A 24,849-nucleotide genomic window follows, 5' to 3' on the forward strand; every position below is an offset into this window, starting at 1 on the left:
TTTGGAAGTCAAGCACATTTAATAAGGAAGTATCAAAAAGCTGATAAACTTTGGGATGCCATGATACTCTTACAGGGACATTTGATGGGTTTGTCAAAATGGCAAGGCACTATAACACCTTGGTAGCACCAGTGATTTTTATACCCTGCTCAGGGTCCAACTCCCACCAATACTCACTCTCAGGTAAAATTCTCCATTTTCATTTCCAGACTTGATCCGGAATGTGTTAATAGTATTAGGGTAAATAGTGGTTGCCTGAATCTGGAAGATATCAGAAGGCACTGTTCTGTCTGAACGGATGCTCATGTATTTGTACACAACAGAGTAAGGCAGCTCTCGGCAAATGGCATTTGATACAGGGCAGACGCAGCGGCTGAAAAACAAAAATGGATGAAACTGTGATAGTTGCAAACAAATGGTACTTGCTTTCTGTTGTATTTGATCATGTTGCCTCTTGAGGATGATCCTAAAAAAAGAGACTAATTTTTCTCTTACTTCTCAGATGTGAGGACATAGGGCTCTTGACAAGGATTTCTTGGGTAACAACGAAATCCTCCGTGGTAATTCCAGCAAATCTCATCTTCTCTGCATTCATTAGTAGTCTCGCACTCATTTATGTCTAGGAGGAAGGAAAAGTGACTGTGTTAAAGCAGATGGAAAAGAGTTTACTACAAAAGCAAATGCAACGTCTTTAAAACAACTGAAAAAAAAAAAAAGCCACCTGCTTGTCTGTTGAAAGCCAACAGGTTTCTGTGTTCTTTACTGGCTTTTCTGGGGCCTGGCTATAAAGGATTTCTCTATGCAGAAATGGAATAAATTTGTTTATTGAATGTTAATTAAGTCTGAAGATTTTTTTAGTTGACTAAAGATACATATTAATCATCCGTAACACAACTGTAGAAATACTGTGAAGTTTCTAATTAGCAAAGAATGATTTTATAGCAGAAGATATCTTGTAGACAGAAGAAAAATGTTTTGAGTAAGAATTGTGATTTCCTGCCTTTTGCAGGTTCTCATTTTTAATTGCCTAAGTTTCATGGTGTAACTGAAATGCTTAGTTAATGGCTACATTTTAACTAAAATAGCTTTGACAGGAATAATGAAAACTTGTTTATTGTGCAAAGCAGACCTTCCTTTTTTGCCTGGGAAAATAACCCTGAACGAAGGTGGGGACTGTCAGACTTGCACTGTATTAATGCTCTATTATCCTGTCAATGCCAGAACCCCACTACTGTCTATGGATATGGTCTCCTGAAATTAACACAGTCACAGAAAGGGTTTATGCAAATGTAATCTCTCAGAAGGCACAGATTTTTAGATGGTGAAACTAACTGCCCCACAATGTTCAGTATCAGCTGCTGTTCTTAAGAAGGGAAATAAATTAATCTAGATTTTATAAAAAATATTAATAAAAATGAGTTATTTTCTCATCCTGTCTGCCAATAATTAGCATACCTAGTTATTTCTAAAAATAATGACTGTTAAATTGGGTTCCGCATTACAGAAGCAATGGTTCTTGCACTTAATATGTTGTTCTGCAATATTATCTAATAAGATGCAGAGACATTTAGCACCAGTGGGGAAAAACCACAAACTTTAAAATTCTGGCATTTGGTGGCACCTGACCAGAACATTATTTTCTAAACACAAATTATCTAAGCTGCTCAAGACTTGCATTTTTCTCTCCTGTTATCAGAAGAAACATACCTTCAATTTCTACTGCAGCTGGATTTAAGAATCTCTATAAAATGAAACATCATATAAAGCCATGTTTAGTGTCTGTAAAAAATGGCTTGATTTTTTTCAGAGATACTTATCTCTGAAACTTAGACTCACTACCTAGACATCCAAGACAAGTTTTACCTGAGGGTTGCAAAAACTGAAATTTTGTCCTAGGAATCTGAAGGACTTAGAGTTTGAGCTGAAGGGTTCAAATAAGAATTAATATAAGATATGCAATTAATCATCAAATGCTTATCAACCTATCTTTTGCTAACATAATAGTAGTCCTGTCATGAAATGTAAACATTTAGATAGCAAGCATTCTTAGTCTTGCCTGAAATGGTGGTGTTAATAATGCAGTATTGAGACTGCTAAGATGAGGGCACTTACCTTGACATGTTCTGCCTCCTACTACCTGGTATCCTTCAGGGCAGACACATGAGAATTTTCCTGGTTCATTGACACACTGATATTGACATATATAACTTGAGGTTCTGCATTCATCAGTGTCTGCAGAGAGCAAAAGAGCTTAAAGTTATTGTTTTTTAACATCTACCTTGTTACAGAACTAAATACAATACCTAAGTGCTGGCCCTAACAGGAAAAAAAAAAGAATTCTGTCTAAAAAGAATGTTATCAAAAAACTGAAGTGTACTGCTTAAAGCCTCAAAGTTGCAAACAGAAGGGCTAGTTCTATTTGCGTGTTGTCAATAATCTTCCAAAATGAGAATTTTGGATTTGAGGAAGCAAAAGCTAAGTTAGACTTCAGAACAGGTTTGGGAATTTTTACTTTCAGTATTGCAAAATGTGATTACTTACACAAAAAACACAGATGTGAGATTAGTAAGGCAAAAATATTGCCTTTATACTTGTGCCCTACACTAATGGAGTAGCTCTTTGGGAAAGAGGGGAAGGCCTCTTTTTTTTGTCTTCAAATAATATTCAGTGTATGACATTCTCTTGCTTTTTAATCCTTGAGTAGCTATCAGTCCCTTGCTAGAGAAGTGTAGTGTGAAACAGAATTTAACAGTATATGCCATTAACCAGAAATTAAATTAAACTTATCAAAACTAGGGAATGGTTTGGAAAACAGTATAACTTCCTCCTACTACCTCTGAGGCTTGAGCCCAGTTCTTGATTTTGTCAGGGAAGTCCTTGGAGGCTGCATACTTGCTGCTCCCTGTTCTGTTCACTTGCAAGTAGGATTAGTTTAAGAAGCTTGGAGAGGGACCATCTGCAATAGCTCAGCTGGCCTGTTTAGGAGGGCAGTGGTAAACCAAAAAGATCTCTTTGGCTCAAAGACTGGTAGAAAGGATATGGGCTTTAAGGGTGAGATCATCATGTGTCCAAAAGGAGATTAGAGGACCCCTGTGGAGACTCTGGCAGAGGAAATAAAGTGTTGATTGTATAATCACCAGGAGACATGCTGTTTGTATACACAGGCTTGAAAGCACCTCAAAAGCAGAATTGTTGCTTCCTTAAAATCAAAAATTTGAGGTTTTATTTTCAGAGGAGCCTAACAACACACAAAATTGCACTTGTTTTTGGTTTGCATTCCTTTCCGATTCATTTAATGGTCATCAGCATTAGACCACACACAATTCAAGTGAATTTGTGAAATAAGTGTTCAGAAGCCTTATTATTCCCAGCTGTGATCTGAAATGTAGTAATGTCTGTCCTGTTTTGCACTTAGTATTAAGAGAGATATACCCATATCCACATGTACCTGAATGCAGCTGCAGCTACTAAGGTGTGTATTAGCAACCACATTTGCAACATAAAAAATAAACATCTAAGGGTTTTGGCCACAAACTGCACCCACAGGGTGGCTCCAGTTGAATTATATCCCTTAATTCACAGAAGGATTTCTGGGAAAATAATAATAATAAAAAAAATTGCTCTTCCAAGACAAAAAAAAATTGCTTACCTTCACAGTTGATTCTGTCACTGCTTAACTCAAATCCTGGATTACACTGACAGATGAAAGAACCCAGTATATTGTAACACTGTTGTGCACATGGGTTATTGGCATCACATTCATTTATGTCTGAAAGGAAAAATTACAGATCTTTATCCTGTGTAGCTGGTAATTAGGCTGATTAAGTGGATTAGTCCTTAGTCTGGGTCTATTGCTTAGCAGAAGCTCAGTTGACTATATCAATATAGATCTGCAGTCACTGGAACAAAGTCAGATCTATGCTTTACATTCCATGTAGAAAAAGACTATTTTTCAAGGAATGAGAGTTATTCTAATGTGTGATGAATTCTTCCAAAAATGTTTAGTGTGGCCATTAAACTCCACATTCCAGTCTCTTTTTTTCAGGTATGAAATGCCAAGTATCTATAAATAATTGATATAAGGAACACAGACTGATAAGACCTCTCAGCATGCAGTTGTTAAGATTTATTTGAGCTATTTATTACTCTTAAAATTTGTTCTTTTAAATTCCATTACAATTATAACATGAGCCTTTGAGGCCAGTAGAGTTTTGCAGTGCTCTAAGGCCTAGACCATATTGGGGGAAGGTATGTTTCTGTGCTAGATTTTTTTCCACGAAGTGTCCATCCTAAGAACATATGTGAGAACACTGTGGTATGAGAAGAGAAGCCATTTTTAATGGTAAGTTTATATAACTGTAATGACCTCTGGAATGTATAACACTTGTTTTTCATAGGCTCTTGACTAACTGCTGCTCCTCTGTCATTCCCTCTGTAGATTTTAGTGTATTTTCCCTTGTATTCCTCCCCTGCATGTTTTCCATTCATATTTGTGTTTATCAGATATAACCATTAGTAGACAGCTGCATTTGAAAAAAAAAATCTTGAGTTCGTGGCTTTTGCAAATGCTTATAAATGTCAGCAACACTCAGTCATTTATAGATACAACTAAAAACTCAAAGACTATGAAGACTAGGCATTCACAATAACTAAACCAAAGAGTAGGATATTAATTCTCTATATGATGAACCTCCTAGTCCTGAAAATGAATGGTAACAGGGAAAAACTGATTACAAACTTCTTTCTTCCTCCTTTTAATTTCTGGCAAAAGTGCAACGAATGTACATCGTGACAATGCTACCAGAAGGAATAAATAAGTTAGCCAAACCCACAGTTCTGTTTGTTTTCCTTCCAAGAACTATTGATCCACTTTCAATATATGCAAAAGTTGTAACACAAATGTAATCAGTACAGCTGTCAAGTATCACTTCTGCCAGATGACTGTTGCAGATGTGAAAGTCTGTCTTGATGCAGCAACCATTCATTTACAAATTTTCTTCTTATGATTTACTTCACCTTTCCTGGTGGGCGTATGCCTTGTTAGGCTGGGAGGCCAGCAAGTCAGAGAAGGGGTGTTTTGGTGAAGCACCCAGCAAAGTTGGAGCTGTCATGGATTTGTGAGTCTAACTGAGAGAATACACCTTGCATTTGAGCCTGGAAAAGGGTCAAATAAGTAACAACTTGTCACATGGTTATGTTGTGTCCATGTGCAATTTTTTATCCTATCATTTGGTGAAAAATGAGAAATTCCTCTCTCACTTCAGTGCTGTGCAGTGTGCCAGGGTACTTGATAAGATATGGCAACACTTGGAAGTAATGGTAGAAACTGGAAAACCCAGATTGATTTATCTCCTATACAGATATGTATATAATTTTATATATATAAAAATTATAGCCATAAAGAACTTCTGACCATCTCCATCACCAATCTCTTGATTTTTTTTTTTAATGGCCATTCTCTCTGCACTTCAGCAGACATAGTTACCTTTTTATTATTACTCTATCTAATTATTCTAGAACAGAACTTAGGATTTCAAACTTAACAGCAGTCTTAGAGTTTTACTGCGAGGCTTCCCTTAGTGTTTTACTTCTAAAGGAAGAATCACTTCTAAAGGGTCACTCTTCCTTAGTGACCCTCATTTTCATTTTTAACATTATTTTCTAGATATTCAAATGTGATAGATGCTTTCTTTCCTCATTATGCTTATCATGTGCTGAGGATAATTACACTTAACTGCAGAGGTATAGTATTGCTTCCCCTGTTTTCCAGTTTCAGCCCTTGTGTTGCATGAACTGGGAATAATATCATGAAAGCCAATGATAATGCAAAGTGATCCACCAGAACTGAAAGAATAATTAAATCTAAGATTAAATAATTAATGTAAACCTCCTGGGTTCCAGCTGCCAAACTAGATGCTCCTCAGAAACCTGCTACACCAACAAAATAACAGGTTTTCAGTAAGGCTCCCATTTTCTCTCTAACCCTCCTGTACTTCTCAGATCACTTGTGGGAGAGCCTTTCAATACAGCAACTGGTATGTCTTACTGGTTGGTATTTATTTCCTTTAAGTTGGGACAAAGATATTTAAATTTCAACCGTGGGAAGTCATGTGTCAGTATTTGTCTCTATACTGAAGAAGCTCATGTGTATATGAGCTCAAGTACATGCAGAGAAGTTCTTACCTACACAGGTGTGGTTGTTGGATGCTAACTGGAAACCAGCATTGCACTGGCAGTAATAGGAACCAGGAATGTTCACGCATCGATGGTGGCAATATGGAGGCAGGGTGCATTCGTCGATGTCTAAGTTATCAAAAAAGAGAAATTAGTTCAAATGGAATCATGGCAGTTCACTGTTGCTGTCTTTTGTCCAAAGAAACTGTAAAGTTAATTGCACTTGATTAAAAGCAGGGGGAAAAACTTATATGAGCTAGGTACTGCTTCTGTGGATATTAACGAGAATACTATTTTACTTTTTTTTAAGTAACTTTTGTAAAAATCTGTTTTATGCTGATTGTCTTTCAGCCACTGAGACCAATACACATTCCAACTCTATTTTTTATTCAGTTCCACAGTACTGCTTAGTCTTGTTTATTTTGTATAGGTAAGACCCAGAATGTTTTGTTCGGCTTTTCAGCTAAGATTTCTCATGATCAGACATAATGCTGACCAACACAGTGAATGTGGCTTGTAGCTCTCGTTTTTCCAAAAATTCGCACGCAGCACTCTTAGCATGTACTGAATCTTTTCAGCTCCGTTAGGAAGAGTCCAAATTTTCTGTGCAAGTACAGGGGAATGGTGAGGATAGAAGATTAATGGGCCTGAAAAGGAAACAGGTGGCTGCGCTTCTGCAGGGGTCCCCCAGAAACTGGCTTGCTCCCCCAAGGGGCTGCCATTGGTCCCATTCCCCTCCCTGCCTCTCCTGCATACCTTTCCATACAGCAGCACTAGCACCTTCTGGCTGTGCTCTCGGGTGCCAAGGAAGGTGATCAGACTGGCTGAAGTTGGTGTTATCTCAGGCAGTATTAACTTTCCACAGACTCTCCTTGCAGATTAGCCCTGGTTTTGAGGTGGAGCAGGCTGCCTTTCCAAGTTTCAGCATTCCTAATGTGCACTGGAGCAGGGTTTTCACCTGCAAACCATACAAATGTGCAACAGCCCATTCTTTTACCTCTCTGCATTTTAAAAGGTTTCCTTGCATTCTGGAGGAGATACTGCCTCTGGTTTTGTCTGAAAAACATTTTTTTTTATTATGCTACAATTCTGATCGTGCATGTATGTGCAGCAGCCGTCTTTAGTTGTGGCCTGCTTGAGCCTGGTCAAGAAATCCATGCTGTGTTCTGTACATGTACACAATGTGAGATTTCAAAGGCTCAACGCTCAGACAAATAAGACCAGCTTTCACTGGAACAAAGGCACTTCCCATATCCATGCCAGATCTTGAGTTTCCTACCTCCAGCTGTTTCCACCATAGATGTGTTTAAAAAGAGGCCAAGACTTTTTTTATAATGAGGAAAGTGTTTGTTTTAATATCAAGTGAAAAAATAATCTTTAGAAGTTAACCCTTTCTTTGTCAAGTTTGCAGTCACTGTTTGGGGCTAAACTTAGCAGTGGAGTGTTTTGGATGGTTCTGAATGAAAAGGCTTATGCTGGAAAATTCCTGGCTATCCATCCAGTAGCGATTGTCACTAACTCTTTTGTTGCAGAGAGAAATTTGGAACTAGAAATGGAATAAATTAGGAGGCACAGTAGATCTTGTGCATCCTTGACTTTTACAGGACTAAGCTGTTACAAATTGCTGTTTAAAGTTTTGATTATACAGTACAGACATACGAGCAATGCTTTGCTACTTAGGCACTGCAATTATGCACATAAATGCTTCCAGGATTTGACTCTAAGTCAGTGGGAGTTTTCCTTGTAGGATTAGGCACATCAGCTCCATGCAGATCTAAGGGCTAAGCATTATCTAATCAATTCAGCCAAATCTTCTCTTTGAAGTAATGCTGGAAAACAGTTTATTCTACTTGCAGTCCCATGTTTCAGAAAAGACTAATTTTGCAATATGTAAATGAGCAAATTAAAAAAAAATCTCAAAAAAAAGACAGAAATTATTAGTGAATTTAGATTAAAATCAGTCGTTAGAAATGAGTCCTTTTCTCCTTCTACCTTGAAGCCAAAATAGTCTGGAAAAATTTCTTTCAAATTTGAGAAACATTTCCTCCCATATGGAGAACCTCTATCAAGATCTGGCCCCAAGAACATTTTCTGGCTAAGTTGTTATAAAATCCCCAAAGACAGGCTTTAGTCTGAAATGCTGACAGTAATAAGTGTAGGGATGTGCTTATAATTTAGGTCAATGTGTAATATGTAACACAGGTGTTATTCTTGGTTTTGACCTAAATAGGAGAAGGGAAATTTCACTTTCCAGACATCTTCATGTATAGACTTAGATGCATTAATGTATTGACATGTAGATATAAGAGTGTATCATTCTGCTTCTTTTCTTTTGAGTGCTATAATATGTGTCCCATGAGACTTTCAGGTAGTATCATAGGTCTTGACATTAAAAGTGCTATTGCATAGCAGTAATATACTTTATCTGCTCTAAAAAATCTAGATAAAACCCAGATATTAAAAAAAAAAATAATCAATGACCTGTCAAAACTATTCATCTACCTACATTCCAAACTATTCCTCCTACTCTTGCACAGAGAACTGAGAAAAATCAGATACATCTGTGTTTATATCAGTTTGTCAGTTCAGGGCCTGAGCCACATCTTTTGGGAAAGAGATAAGAATTTTTGGGTCAATTTCTACAGCCCTTGGCTCAGAACCCTAAAGGAAGAGCCATGCCCAGAAATTTAAGTTAGTCTGGATGTGTACTGAAATTTCCCCAGTTTCCTTCCTGCAGCTCTTGTTAGGCAGTGACTACCTATAGACTTTGCAAGGCTTTTTGAAAGACATTAAAAATAAAAAAAAATTGTTAAACGCTTTCAAATGCAGGATCCCTAACACAAAGAAAAAGAGGAAAACCTGAAGTTCTGCTCCTGTTCTGCTGAGGCCAACCCCCCCCCCCCCCCCCAACTTTTTTCTCCTAGGCTGCATAAAACCAGTCTTGTGTCCTATTCAAGACCACCTCTTAAAGCAGCTCATGATGTATATATTTGATTCTCTTATTTCATAGTTGTTTTTATTATCTCTGACAAACCTAAGGCTTAAGGCTGGAGTGCCTATAAAAGCAATTCATCCATTGAAATCATGATTAAAGAGGTGTTAAATAAAGGCTGAAGGAGGACTGCAGGAACGGAGTAATGGCACTTTTGCATAATGTCCCCAAATGAGGATGGAATAGGAAAGATGCAGTGTTTACACTGCACTTGGATTTAATTTAATGCTATACTTATATAGGTCCCAAAGGTGCTGATAGTTTATTTTGGCACAAAGAATAAAGTGTAGTGGTTTATAAGTTGCAAATATCATATACCTGCATTCAGAGTTTCCATCTCTTTCATTTATACTCATAAAACTGAGTACTGAAACAGACTGTGCAAGGGGGCTCTGCAGAGCGGGGATTTAGGTCTGTGTGAAGGTAGTGCTTTGTCCTACAGATCTGGAGTCAAGTCTCACTGAGGTCAGTGGAAAGACATGCTTTAGTTTGCTGCTATAGTAGACTTATGACTATATCTGGGACATTACGCAATACCCCAATACAAACAATAAACACAATGGTAACTGTTAGGAAAATTAATCTTGTGAAGTTCATGTCCAAGTGTTGATTATACTTAAAATAGTTTCTAGTTCCATGTTTCAGTGACTAGTTATCATGATAAAGTGATTATTCCATTGCATTTCAAAGTTATATAGCTATTTTACAGTACACATGCCTATAGACTTTATAATCAATATAAAGTTTGCAACTGTAGATAATGAAAGAAAATAATTTAGTCTAGAGCAACACTTACCAATGCATTGGTCCCCTCGTTTCTGATAGCCTGGAGGACACTGGCAGCTGAAGGACCCTCTTAAATTGACACATACTTGGTCAGCTCTACAATTATGGGTTCCAGTTGCACATTCATCTATATCTTTATAAAAAAAAGCAAATGCAGTATTAGTCATAAAGTTTACTTAAAATATTTAGCCTGTTGAAATGCTTTACACGTCTTCAAGCTACCTGTAAGTGAAGGCAGCAAAGTTCAAATATACTCCAAAGATGTAATCTCAATGCTTATTCCATTTTCCGGGCATAATGTTATCAGATTTCTAATAGCTTTTAATTCTGATGTACTGCATTTGGAAATATTTTCAGATATGGTTATTTTAAACAATCAGATACTTTTATTTGTCAAATACCATTAATATTTTGTACTTATCACTATAAAACTTTCTGTAAACTTCTTGCAACTTTATCATATTTTAATAATTTGACTTTTCTGGTTTGTGTTTTTTTCCCATGCTGGTTGTTTGTTGCATGCTGAATTACTCTGGCAAATTTCAGCAAATGTAGTTCAGTTCTTTCCCAAGAATAAGATGAGTTAGAAATATGTTGTTTTGCTGATACAAAAAGACCCTGGTGATCTCTCTTGCATGGTTCCTGTGTTCCATACTTTGGACAGGGACTTGGAACTTGGTATGTGGTGGCCTTCTCATCAGGAAGAGATCTGCCTCTTTTCATTCCCATGAAAATTCCCCTAATTCAGTCAATCTGAAGTCTTTGGAAACAGTTTACGTATGTTTGTATTTGAACAGTACAGCTAAAAATGCAAATACTAGACCGATACTTCTCCGTGTAATTCAGGCAGCTTTAGTTCACACTAAATGCAGGTTTATACAAGTATAAAAACAACATTTTGATTTTGCCTATTCATTGTAACTGCTGGAGGTACTTAATTATAATTAAACTGCATGTGCTGACAAATAGGTTGCTTAAGATGGAATTACAATTTGCTTTCTCATCTGAACATCCAAAATGTTGGAAAGCTTTTCATTGTAACCTGACACAGTACAGTGAAAGGACTTTTTAACTTTGGCATTGTACACAATTTGGAGACTCTAGGCTGAATAAACAAATTCCTTAAAACTTATGATCTCTAGTTTACAAATCTCAGCTGACCTCTCTATTTGTATAGGCACTGGGGACGTTAGAACACCACCAGTGGCAGATTCTGGGTGGTGCTTTGGAAAAAATGATGGATTGTTTCTCAGAGCAAATGAAAACAATTTTGACCACAAGATTCAAAAAAAATAAACCATCAACAGTTTGAATTAATTCTCAATGTTTGCCCTTTCCCCAAATGTCCAAATACTTTACATGTATCTTCTCTTTATCTGACAGGAAAAAGAAAGTCTTTTTATGTTAGCCTGCTCTTTGCATTTCTGCATATCAGTCCTAAAGCTGCTGTGTTGATGCAGGACTTGCTGACTGCATTGTTCTGTACTGACAGCTGAAAAGCACATTCTCAGGTGTAAAGACTTTCAGGGACTATAGCTGGCTGCCTCATACCAACCTGACACATCATTAAAAGCTTGAGCCAAAGCACAGTGGAGTTCAATGCAAGCCTTTGCAAGGACTTCACTGGGCTTTGCATATACTCCTAGTTTCTACAAAAGTTGAAAATAAAATGGCTATAATACTCATACAGTTCAAATCCTTTTTGTTGCAGAGTGTGCTGGAACAAAGAAAGTTTATTTGATCTTTAGGAACTTCATATATGAGTAAACTTAACATGAGTTACCTTTTAAGATGGATTAGTTAAAATGCATTAAGTACCTATGTTGCCATTTGCATCCATGGTTTGATTTCCATTAAGCTTAATTTCTATGGAATAATAAGCTACTCCAGCTAAAATGAAGCAAACTAGATTGATTTATGCACTCAGGGTCTTTGATTTTTCCCAATGGTAAGTTCAGTTTGAAAGAAAAACAATTACTCAGAAGTAGTGTTTGACTGCTAGCTGCCTCCTCTTGGAGGATCTGATGTTATGGCCAAAAAGATCTGTTCTTATAACAACTACCTTTTCTTGAGACTTGTTTCAAGGAATCCTTTAGAGCTCTCCTAAGCTTCTTATTCAAGTTAGGATCCTGAACTGGGTTGCATATTAGCTGTGACTGTATGTCCTGTCTGTCTTCTACATGCCGTGAAAATGCGTATCACTATGTGGCATATTCTTGGTGGACTTCAGAAGAACTTTATCAGTGTTACTCTGCATCGTCATGGTACTTTTTGCTATTTTGACTGTCTTTGCTGGATGGCTTTTGTTGAGAAGTGAGTCCCTAGGCAAGCTAGGGAAACAGATACATGGAATGAAGTATTGGTAGGAGTTCTTTGAAAACCCCAATCCTCTTTTTTTTTTTTTTTTTCTCCTTGTGTGGACTTTTCTGAACTGTCTAAGGTAGGAAGTGAAGGAGGACAGAAGAGCAGCCTCTAGCCTTCACTGGGGAAGGGTGGTAGGTTGTCATGCTTAGAGCAGTTCTGCTCACATCTGTGCAAAGAAATCAGTAATGTTAGAGGAAGGCTGATGGCCTAAAGATCATGTTTAGGTGCTTCAACGAAAATATTGTGGGAGGAGAACAAGAGGCAGCTAGAAACGTTTCAGTGCTAGAACATGCAGTTCTGAAATCTCTAGGATTGCAATAATTACAGATATATCTATTGTGACTAATACAAGGGTGAGGATGTGAGTGGAAGATGTCAGTGCTCAAAGCAGTGCCAAATGTGAATTGTATTGGTGTGATACTAGAAGCAGCCCAGCCCTTGTGGAGTATGGAAAGAAGCACTGGTGGATTCTGCAATGTGATGTTGCTGCACAGATCTCTGCATCTATGCCTTTGGTGAGTGAAGCCCCAAAAGAAGTCTTCAGCTTCTTGGCACTTGGTGTGACCTGAATAATCCTCTATTAGAGAATCAGTCTTTTTTCTAACTGTCCTGGGAGTTATTGGAGCAATAGAGGGGTGGAAGTCATAGGAAGGAAGCAACATCAATGTTGGAGGTCTCCTTGGGATGAGGCAGAAGAGCTCCATTTTTCTCTGAGGTACACACACACACACACGCTTCTCTTCCCCATATGAAATAGCATAATCTTACACTGGTGGTGCCAATATTCATCTGGGATTCCCACTTATGTGTTCATGGTTCTTGAATGGGTAGACTGTCTATATGCAACTGTTTGGGGTCTAACTGAACTCCAACTGATGTGAAGCTTCCAGATTGTTTTCCCAGTTATGTCCCCTCTGTATGGAAATCAGCATACATCCATTAGATTCCTAGCTTGTGTGTGTAACTTGCACAGTGGCACCTGATTCTGTGACAGTGATCTGGAAGCTGCACCAATTCCTGCTTTTAGTCTGTATCAAAAGCAATAATATGGGGATGAGATGGTGGTTATACAAAGCACGTGTTTTTCCTTAAATTCTACCATCTCATTCCAATTGATCTTTCCTGACAAAATCTCTGGACTTAAGTGTGAACAGTAAATGAGGGTATTGAAAATCCATACTTCTGGTTTCTGCCTGCTGCAGACACCCATGACCAGACTGATCTGGTATCTGTGAAGACATAGCCATCTGGGGCAAAGGTGTTATAGAAACTCCCACAGGACCATCACAGAGCTCACCAGCTTTAATCCTAAAAGCAAGATAAATTTGTCTGACCTTTCCTCTCTAGCACGAATGTTTAATCATGTGTTACGTGCATGTGTATTTATAATAATTAAAAAAAATTAAAACAAGACACTCCACTGCACACACTTGTCTCTCTGGGGAGAGGGTGAGAGAACAAACATGTGACAGATGTTTGTCATGTTGCTTAATGCACTACTGGAAAGCACTCAAGATACCACAGTGATGAGTGCAGTATAAGAAACAGATCTAGAAAGAAAATAATGGGCTTTTACAAGCTCATTCTTGAGCATCTTTCTTCTGCATCCTCTGTTCCAAATTTGGTGTCATCATGATAAAGTTTGTTTCGGTAAGTGTTTCAGCAACTGATGCCATAGCTGAAGCTTCTACCTTAAGCAAGTATCTTGTAAGCTGTACCTGAAAACACCCTCAACTCATTCCTCATCAACTTGTTTAAATTTCATTTCTGATGTTACACGTACATTTGTTCACTCAGGTAGGCAATGTAAATTACACTGATAACCAGTAATTAAAATGATTTCTCTTTCAACATTACCCTTTCTTTTTCCTTTGTATTTTCTAATCTCAGCTGTTTAAGGGGTTGTGCTGTTCACTACAGATAACAAAGAGCTGTAAGTTGTATTAAATTGTTAAACAACCTGAATGCTATTTGATTATTGATGCATGCAACCTGTGAAATATAGATTAATTCTTAAACTCACTGTATCTCTGAGTCTGATCTAAGATGTTGCTCAGATTCTTATTCCCAGACAGTTATTCTCTGGACAGTTACAGCCTGTGTAGTTGGAAATTTTCCTTTGAAATAGCCTGGGTGTCTCTAACAATCCTTTTGCAGATTGATCTTACTTGAAAATGGAGCTGGGTTACCTTCAGTGTCTTGATCACTGTAATAACTGAACTCTGGTTATTATGTAGTCTTTCAATAAGCCACTTAAAAGCAAACTTATTATGGGATTTATTTGTACTTCACACAGTTACAAAAATTTAACAAAATTTGTAAAATGTGTTTGAATTGAGTACTTTGATTTCTGTATGTTGTTTATAGGTGTTACATCCAGAACACTACACTGAAAGAATGTGATAAAGTCAACTACTCGGAGGATTGCAAAACACAGATTCAGGTTCTCTGAACAGTCTGAATTCAGATCCATTAAGCATCATGATACAGCCTTTAATTATTTGAATCTCATATCCTGTTTTTCCTGCATTCGTATGCTCGGTCAAACCTTACCATTCCTGAAATGGGATAGGTGGTATGGTCCTCTATCACGTTGCAATGATTACTGCTATATAAAAGCCTTAAATTGATGTAAAGAGTCAGAGTCAATAGAGAAGTGGGAGGAGGAAAATTACAATTAAGGACACTGGTCTCTCAACTAAATTACATGTAAGCCACACTGCTCCTTCAGAAATGTTTATGGAAGTCCTCAACCGTACTATGGTAAATATGGCCATCAGACCCCAATGACCCATCCTGATATAAATACCCTTTTGCAACAATCTCCAGGACTATTCTAAGAAGTTAATTTTAGAAGACTTTCATATTGATAACTATCTGCAGGTTACAATAATGCTCTGATTTGCATAGGCTACTGTTTGGAGTTTGCAGGGTACTACAGAAATAACGTGAGAACCATGGAGGGCAGCAGAGCTTGCTCCTGTATTCCTTCAAAATATAAATCACCTTGCATTTCATAGTTTTAATTCCACAAGCCTCACTAATAGCTATACCCAGTGATTCCCTCATTTTCCAAAAATGTACCCGCGTTCCCTCTTGAAGTGATTTACACAATTATGTCCTTCCATTGCTGACTTTGGCAGCCTGCTCAATATTTCAACCACCAGTTGTGTACAAAAATTTTGCCTGACCTGCTTTTTAGCTATAGCTTTCTCTAAATCTAGTGTATGGTTCCCTGTTTTAGAGCTAGTTAGTTTTTCTATTTCTCTACTGCAATCCATTCTGTCAGGCTCTTATCTACATCCATAAAATTCTTTCCTAGTCTCTCTTTCTGAGCTACAAACCTGGCTCCGTTCCCTTCATGCTGTGACTCATTTTTCCCAAACCCCCTGACTCATGCTGCTTGCTTACTTATGCAACAGCTTAATCTCTGTAATTTTCTTCGTATCATGAGAAGTACATAAATTCACGAGATGCATTTCACCAGTGCTTCAAACTTTTGTAGAAAAAAACCCACAATCCACATCTATCCTTCATCTTATTTAAGCCATTTAAACCTTTTCTCCTTTAGCTCATACCTGTATGTTGTGGTTAGAGCTGGAGAACTATTCTTAACTAACTCAAGTATGTCTTACTCCTGTGACTGAAGTGCTCAGCTTCTTGCTGCTCACTGGGTCTCAACATATTGCAATTTATTACAGCATCTTCATGCTCTGCTTGTTTGTGTATATAGTCATCTGTTCAAACAACTCAAAATCATAGAATCATAGAATGTTTGTAAATTGCTTTTTCTATCCTGGTCTGTAGCAATCTTGTAAGCAGAATATTCCACCAGATCAAAAAGAGGGTTCTTAAAATGACCTTATGGGATTCAAATTCTTATTTCTGCCCGCACTGAGCAGCACCAACGGACCAGCTTCTGAATGGTTTATACAAATCTAAACCCAGAATGATTCCACTGATGTCAGTGTTGCACTTGTTATTGACTCCAGTGAAGCTGTTCTCCATTTGTTTTCAATGTAAACGATAAATATTTTAGTTAATCAGTTTAAATTTTTTGAGTTCTCAGTGTGAGTGAGACCAGAAAATGACTTGGTCTATTTTTCTAATAGATTAATTTGAACTGAAAACACTGCCTCCCACGTAAGCAATGGCACCAGTGAGTCTGATATCAGACATACAATGATCTGCACAGTACTGCAGGTATCATGGACAATTTACTTAACTTCAGGATTCTGTAAAACCTTTTACTTTGTGTCCACTTCATTAGCTTTCCTTCTGTCTGTAAGACATTTTTTATTAGTATTTTTCAGAAATAACCAGCTGAAGGTAAAATACTTGAAGAAATTAGACCACTATAGTTCTGGGCTTACTTTATTTTACCAAATTAAGTATTCTGTCCCTTATTTATGTTTCTTATATTGTTCTTGCAACTGAAGCCAAGCTCACTGCTATGTCGTTTCCTGGATCCTCCCTGATCCTTTCTTACACATAGGAACAACATTAGCAACCTCCAAATTCCCTGGTTCCCTCCCCAGCCTTAGCAAGCTATGAACAATTTCTGTCAAAGGCTTTTCTATTTCCCTTGCTACTTCCTTCAACATTTGGGATGTTATTCATCTGGGCTGGATGCCCAGACAACTTTTAACTCATTGGTGTTGGGAGGCTGTGCTTTGTGGTGGTAAAATACCAGCACAAAATCTGTTACATAACATCAGGTCAGTAGGTACCAAAAGACTAAATATTTGGAGAAATTTCTCACTTCTAGAGTGGCAAAACCTGTTTATATAGAGACCTGCACTCTAACAGTGCAGTCACTATCCAGTAGTGTCATGAGGTAGCGTCTATAATTCTGTACAACTCTGTAGCAGCCCATAAAATCCCTCTTTATTGCTGGTTTTTCTCTTTCCCTTTTAAATTTTCCTTTGGCCCTTTCATGTTAAGTATATTGGACTGATTGCCCTGGTAACAAGTTTTCACAGTTGAGCGAAGGTAACCTGCACAAATGCTTGTTTGCACAGGAAAAATATATGTAAGAGCCAAGACCTACATTTAAGCAAATATGTGAGGTAGAATGTTTAAATTAATGAGATTTTCATGAAAAACGGCACGACTTCTTTTGGTGTGCTGAAACATTTCCCCTCTCAAATTTGAGAGTACAGCAAAGCAAGTTCCTTGTAGATTTGTCTTTTAATACTCCTGGGTATCATGGCACAACAAAATAGAAGTAATGCAAAGTATTAATGTAGAAAATGTATAAAAGAATTTTAATCCAGTGCAACTTGTAGTTCCTTGTGTGATTTCTGTATTTGGACTGCAAAAATGTTAGCAACTACCGTGGATTTGGGAAAGTCACCCAACCACAGTGACTTCGTGAGTATGAAGGTATAGGAAAAGCATCCTCCTTCTATTAACTCAACAGAGTTAACAAGGGATCAAGCTGTAATAATCAAGTCTGGACTGCAGTACTTTGTCACAATTATGTATTGTTTTTGGTATGTCCAAACTGAATTGACTTATCACATAGAATAGCTAAATAAAGGAGTGAGCCATAGCTTTCAGCACTAGAACATCTCCCACATGTTTGTTTGGGAGTGGCAGGCAGCTGAAAAGGAAAAAAAAAATGAATGAAGCTTTGAACTGATGCATTACTTCCTTTCTCCTCCACTTTGCCTCCATCTGTGATACCACCTTCCTTCTCTAGTGTATGCCATGCAGTCTGTAAATTACACTGCAAAAGGTAAATGGCTTTTAATTCTGAGTTGTTTTTTTTTTATTTTGAAGATGGAGATGCCATATGCAACTGAACATGCTTTTTCTGTCCTATATCTTAATATAAGACAATACTTATAATTGTTGCATTCAGGACAGTATTTCAGTGGTGACAAGGTAAGGGTGCTTAACCTGAATCAGTGCCCAAACATGTATTCTGCCTTCTGCACAGTAGCTGTCCATGCTGGAAATAGTATGGCAAGTTAAAAAGCCTAACGCTGTATTACAACTTTTACTATGTTGTGCTCTGTACTTTTTCCCAGCCCCCACCAGTACAAGCCATGGTTCAACACAGCTTGTAGAAATGTGTGCTGATAAAAGGATACACTTCATTATCGAATAACAACCATAATGAATTAAATGAATGTGACACATAAAACACTGTTCCAAGTAATATAGTAATTAAAATTATTATTACAAATAAAAGTGGTATGGCTAATATGACAACAACGTTAGTCTCATAGAAGGCCACAAAAACCATTCCCAAAAGACATTTAACAATAGTATTTTTTATCCAATATTACTGCAACATGTATTCTTAAAACAAGAACACAGATATTAATATATATGTCTTTGTGTTTAAAGTTTCTGAAAGGGAAGAATACTTTTTTTCCCCACTAGAAGACCACAATGGTAACTATTAGTCTTCCTGCTCATCAAAAAGAAAAATGTTCCATGTTTTTGAGCTATATTAATTTAAAAGTTCTATTTTTGGCTTTATTTCTGCTGGGGCCATAAATGGAGCCATACTTGCTTTCAAGTTACAATCCAATAATTTAGTGCAATGTATCTGCAAGTCTCAGAGTGCTTCAAAATGTGAGTTGTCATAATGGTAAACTTTTTGATTTATATTGCAATAGCTTATTTTTACTTTCAGTAGAGTATTTCCTGCTGTTGCTTTCTTGTGACTTTATGCTAGAGGTCTAACAACTTGTGCTTTTTGGTTCATGCCTGCCTAAGTGAGGATCACCCACCCATGATGACCAATACACTTGGACTATACTCAAAAACAACAAGGGTGGATTAAACTATTCCATTATTGCAGATGAAAGAGTTCTCCCCGACATCTGGCATATCATCTTCAAAACTGATATGGAACATTTCCATAAATTCAGCTTAACATTGTTTTTGTGAGTGTTCCAAAGTATTTTTAACATGAAGAAATAGCATGCAAACTAATTTCCTATTTGAAAGTAAATGTCTTGTTCTTATTTCTAATTCACCCAGTTATTAAAAAGGAAAAAAAAAAAAAAAGGAAAAGATGTTCACTTAACTTGAAGCATACTGTTTTGTTTATTTAAGTTAATGGAAAAGCTAGTCAGTGTTTGATGTAAAGCTGCCCCCTTGCTTGAAAGAAAACCAAACAACTGGTTATGAATTATGAATATCTCCTAATAGTTTCCAGAATTATCTGAAGGATGTATTTTTTTCTTAATTATGTACACTTAAAAGTTCCAAGTTCCCTATTCATTTCCATTTTGTTTATTTCTCTCCTTGGAAACCTCATAAGTATTTTCCTTTAGCTAGGCTTGACTGAACAAAATATTACTGCTACAACCTGTAATATTAGGGAAATAAAGGCCTGAAAGCTCATTGTGGTTTTTAATTAGGAAGTTGAAGAATCACTCATTAAATCTTTGCAAGCCTTTTCACAGCACTTACGCTGGCAGCTGCTGGGTCCCTGCAAAGGAAAACACAAGCTTCTATCCAAAAAGTGTGCTTCAGAGCACACTTTAAAAATCAAGTTTTATTCTGAGACAACACAGAAAACAGTTCCTGAAAAAAAAATCTTGCTTTCCTTGTATGTTGGCATGTCTTCAACTGTTTTAATCCTAATCAGACGGTTCCTCTTGTGAGGAAGCACAGTGTCTCCTTATGGTGAGGGAGGCATCTCCGTGTGGGAGTTGCTGGCAAAGGTTCTGCAATGGGGGATGCAGTCGGGTGAAAACCTGGTCTGTCTGTGTGGCACTACCATAGTCTGCATGTCCTTCTGACAGTAAAGGCAGCTAGCTATCAACTGAACAAAATCTAATTAACACAGTGAGCAAACCGATGCACTAAGCATAAACTATGTGATATCCAATCCTAGCCTGAAATACAATAGTCTGATTTTTGCATTTTTTTGGTAGTGAATGCATAGCTCATCAGTGCACACTTTGCTAACTTAAGAAACAAGGGACCTTAAGATATAAAGGACTTATAAGACAAGGGACTTAAAATATTTGATATAAGGGACCAATTTTTATCAATAAAATCTTATTCTCCTTCAGCTTTTGCAGGCTGAATGAGCTGTTCTAGGAATTATAACTGTAGTTCCCAAGCTGAGAACATTTAAGTTCAAGTCGAGTTCAATAGCAACTATCAGAAAGAGAAGGCTTATCTAAACGATGATATTGTTTTTAGCACTAATCAGCCTATCTGTTGGCAGTACCAACATACTGCAATCTCCACAGCTCCCTACGTAAATAAGCAGATTCCTGATGCCGTTCCAACTTCAGAAATGCCTTTGAAGGCATTATTTAGTTATGAATTTCTCCTACATGGTTATGTGATACTTCTAGTGTGTTGCTGTATGTACCCACAGATGCCTTGTTTTGAAGAAACGTATCCAAAACTTATTTATTTTCAAAGTATAATTGGTGGGCACTGGTCTGTATTTTACCTTCTTGTGAAATAAAAAATGAAATGGTTAAAAGAAATTCACTTTCACGCCTTCTACAACTTTTGAATGATAAAACAATAAAAGCAAATTATGGAAATAGTACTTAAAGACACATCAGTTGATTTGGTCCAAAATATACTCTAGGGATGGGAGGGGATTGGAAGAGCTGGGATAGAAAAACACAATGTTCAGGTTGCGCAGTTCAAGCAAAGTGAAGTGAAATGGATGTGCAAAAGTTAAGATTCCTGTGGCAATATCAATCTGACTATGCTATAAACAAGCAGTGTTATATGGTACTGATCTAAAAAAACCATCAGGAACAGTATCTCATACATTTTTGTTTTTCTGTCTTGCCTTAAGAATTCACAGTAGCTGGTTCTCCATTTGAACTTAAGTGGAAAATCCAATTTTCCATGGAATTCTTAGCATGAAGAGAGCTTAAAACGAAGTTTTAAAAATCCTTTGTTTGAAAGAGAATAGATACAAGAGGCAAAGCCAGGCAGGATCAGAAGAGAGGTAGAGGCACTAGCGAAAAAGAAATCTATTCTTTGAAGGTAAAAGAGGGAAAAAAAAAAAAGGCAGTATGAGTATTTATGAAGGAAGAAAAATGAACATCAAAGTTAAAAAGATGTATCATGATAGAGGTACTAAGTGGAGGCTAAAGAAAAGAAGGGGGAAAAAGCAAGGCACATACATAAGAGCGCTACTAATGTAGCTGCTTTTCACTTACAGAAATAGTGTTTATTAAGCACTTTATTGTAATTCAAGACTAGCAGTGTGATCACCACCACACCAAGGTGTTTTCGTTGCTCACTTTTTGACCCGAGAGCTGGTAAGTACCTTGCCTGTACTGTATGTCTGTATTTTGCTGCTGTTTTTCTGATTCAAAGTATAATTGGAGCTGTTAGAAGAATGCCTAAATAGCAAGTGCTGAGGTGGTACAGTGCACCCTGTGTTGTGTAGGAGAACATGTCCTGCTGTGGTTGCATGTGCCTGGGATATGGTGAGAGCAAGACACGAGTCCAAGGGAGGTTATGGTGGGCTGTGGGCAAAAGCGGGGGATGGACAAGAAGGGTAACTGAAATAAGTTGAGGGTGTGCAGTTTACCGAATATCGTAAGTTGGAGTGGTGCTCGGGAAGTATTTGTTGTTCCTTCAAAAACCTGACAAAAAAAACCTTAAAACTGAAAATTATTATTATTTTTGGCCCCAAACTAAGATTTTTCTGGGGTTTAGCCACATTTTTTTCTGTATTTGGGAACAAAAAAGAAAAAAGACACCAAAAAAATACTTTGTTCTTTCAATGAGCCAGTAATAAATAAAACCTAACATTGTAAAAAACAGAAGTTTCCTTGGGAAGAGAGCAATTTTTTTTCTTCCAAAATTACTTTGCCTCAAAATTGTGATCGACTCTGCTCTCAAGCTAAGGATCTGACTTCCCAGCTGCCTTTAAGCAACCAATCAAAGTAGCAATTGGGACAGCTTTTCTCTTTTTTTTTTTTCAAAAAAATTTTTTTTTTCTGGTCTTTGGCCGGGAAGTTACATGGGTTTGCCTCAGAATAGATGCTGTGCTACCATAGTCCTGGCACTTTTCACTGAAAATGAGATTTCAGCAGTGTTTCCTAGAGTAAGTAGAGTACTCCAGAAGTCTGCTTGCAGGGCTGTCAGGATGGTGAAATGCAGCAACCTGCTTTTGTTTGCCTGAGCATGTGATTTTTTTCAATTTTTTTTTATACCTTGTGATCTTCACAGACTTCTGGCGAAGCTTAAAAGGTTAGTTTGAGAAGGGAGTGGCTATCATTTGTTTAGAAAATAAATAGAAAAAAGTAGGCCAAATACCAGTAAAGTTCCAGTTTTAAAATATTAAACTAACACACAACATTGCTGACCTGAATAGGTCACATAAAGTGGGAGAAAGGATGTATTTAGACTGATTGCCAGGCAGGACATGGGATCTCTCACTGACTTGGCAGTAGATACTTCAGCTCTATTTGCTATTAGTGCTGTTTCTAATGCTCCTTATTTGCTAAGTTCTTAAGTTTGACAAGATCCATGCTTTATTTTCCAGTATTTACATGGTATTAAGCAAGTGTGTAAATCCATTCAGAGAGTAACCAAGGCCTCCACCACCCCCTTCTTTCTGCTTCATCTTTGGTTAGTAGACAGGATGCTCAGAAACCTGGGAAAATGCAAGTTTTGAGGGGTTTTCCTTTGGGGTGTGCTATCACATAACAAGGTTATTTGTAACATGTTTAAAGTTGCTAAATATGGTAGAATAAGGCCCGTTGCTTCCAAATTTGTCAGTGACAGTGAAGAAAGAAATGACTACTTAAACTACAATAGAACTGTTACAATTTCTTTGGAAGAAGTTATAAGATTTAATGAAAATGTAAGCAACCCTTTCTATGGTCTGACGTTAGGGTACTTGGCTAGCATAAAGTAGAAAACCTAACGCAGCAGATAAATAATTGCTGCCACATCATCTAAGCACATCATTATCACTGCTGGATGAGATGAAAGGTATTTACAAATGAGAGTCTGCCAGAACACAGTCAGCTCATGCTTGATCCAGCTCCAGCTGTAATCAATAGGAGCCTTCAACTAAACTAGAGCTTAAAGAACAAACTAACTTCTTTTTGAAATGTATTACACTTCAAATTTTGAAAAATTAAAGCTGGAGCTCATCAGAAGTGAGGTGCAGAGGGATTCAGTGCCTAACAAAGCCCTTCGTTTTACTCCACGCATTGTGTGATGGTCTTCAAGATTATACTTTCCACTCTGACAACTTGAGCCCCCACGTTTCTTTCTTCCCCTTGAATCTCCCACTTTTATTTTGCTCTTGTTTTTCTTTCCCTGCTCCTCTGGGTTCTGCCCTTCTAAGTTTTCAAGGCGGAGAATGTGCCTCTGTTTGTGAAAAGCAAAGTGAGTTTATGGCACCCTATTCATTACATTTATGAATCATATCTAACTGAATTTTTCCCATAGCCCAAAGGTGGCTGTTTGCCCAAAGGCACTGCTCTCAGTGCCTGTATTTTCTATTTACAAGGTGTATTTTAGTCTACATCAGAAGCTGAGGGAAAGACTTCTGCTTGATATCACTTCTGCCAAATGAAACCCACAGAGAGGCTGTGGCCAAAGGAACTCTGTACAAAAGTTGTCTAGGCTCTGTAATTTTGTTCACGTGGGTGCATGGTAGTATACATTTGTTGCCAATAAAAACAATCTAAAATAGATACAGCCCTGTGCAAGTCTCAAGACGATCTTAAAATGTACAGAACACAGGTAAGTGAGCATTGGGAGAGAAACACACTCTGTCAAAACACAGTTTGGTGAGAAAATCAGCTTTTGCAAGATGGTCATGAAGGGACAAGAAGCTCCTCTGACAATCCCTTCTATTCCACGCAAGTTGATGAAATTCTTGAAAGAGTAGTTTACAACTGAATTAAAGAAAATTGTTATTTTTGAAACTCTGTGGTTGTGACAAAGTGTGGGTGCTCCCCAGAACACATTGATGTTAAGTAGGCAGTATAACCAAGGACATTGAGAAATTAACCATTTCAGTCCTCAAGAAGTACACTAGTATTAGCAATGGCTCAATGTCAGGCAAGTTTTGGCTCTGGGTCACTGGCAGGCATTGAAAAGCACCAGCAGCATGGAGCCTAGTATGCCAGTAGAAGGAGATCTACTGTGGGACAACTGTTAGTACAGATGCCCATCCAAACCAGAGGATTTTTTTGCCTCCAGAGACCTGCAGGAAGAAATAGGAATCAGCTTTGTAGCTAACATGGGGAAGGAAAGGAACAGGCCCTGACAGATTCGCTGGACAAGTTTTTTTAATACTTTGTGGCATGAGATGTTTCTCTTGCTCCTGGCTCCAGAAAGAAAGATGAGTGGGAAGCTTTAGTCATCCTTCCTGAAAAGGTAGCATCGAGGCCTTTCCTCCTCTTCATGAGAAGGTATTTTGCTTGGTTTTCAGTCTGTTCCATTCCTTCTTTAAAAGGCATGAGGTCCCAGATTTTGATTTTCTTGCAAATTGAGTGTATGAGCTAATTGCCAAGGATATGTAGTCTGTCTGTATCTCAGCATTTCTGAGGGATGCC

The 24,849-nt window shown here is 37.6% G+C and overlaps 1 protein-coding gene across 2 annotated transcripts in view; it reads right to left on the reverse strand.

Annotated features, from left to right (window-relative positions):
* EFEMP1 (EGF containing fibulin extracellular matrix protein 1) overlaps window positions 1–24,849 on the reverse strand; it is a 49,638-nt gene that overhangs the window by 3,022 nt on the left and 21,767 nt on the right. For both annotated transcript variants that reach the window (XM_052783991.1, XM_052783992.1), the window contains 6 exons: window positions 9,963–10,085; window positions 6,184–6,303; window positions 3,650–3,769; window positions 2,113–2,232; window positions 496–619; window positions 178–373 (listed from right to left, as the gene is read on the reverse strand). In XM_052783991.1, the coding sequence (XP_052639951.1) occupies window positions 178–373; window positions 496–619; window positions 2,113–2,232; window positions 3,650–3,769; window positions 6,184–6,303; window positions 9,963–10,085 (803 nt within the window). The remainder of the gene's footprint in view (window positions 1–177; window positions 374–495; window positions 620–2,112; window positions 2,233–3,649; window positions 3,770–6,183; window positions 6,304–9,962; window positions 10,086–24,849) is intronic.

The sequence above is a fragment of the Harpia harpyja genome, chromosome 4 (genome assembly GCF_026419915.1).
Source record: "Harpia harpyja isolate bHarHar1 chromosome 4, bHarHar1 primary haplotype, whole genome shotgun sequence".
Classification (NCBI taxonomy): domain Eukaryota; kingdom Metazoa; phylum Chordata; class Aves; order Accipitriformes; family Accipitridae; genus Harpia; species Harpia harpyja.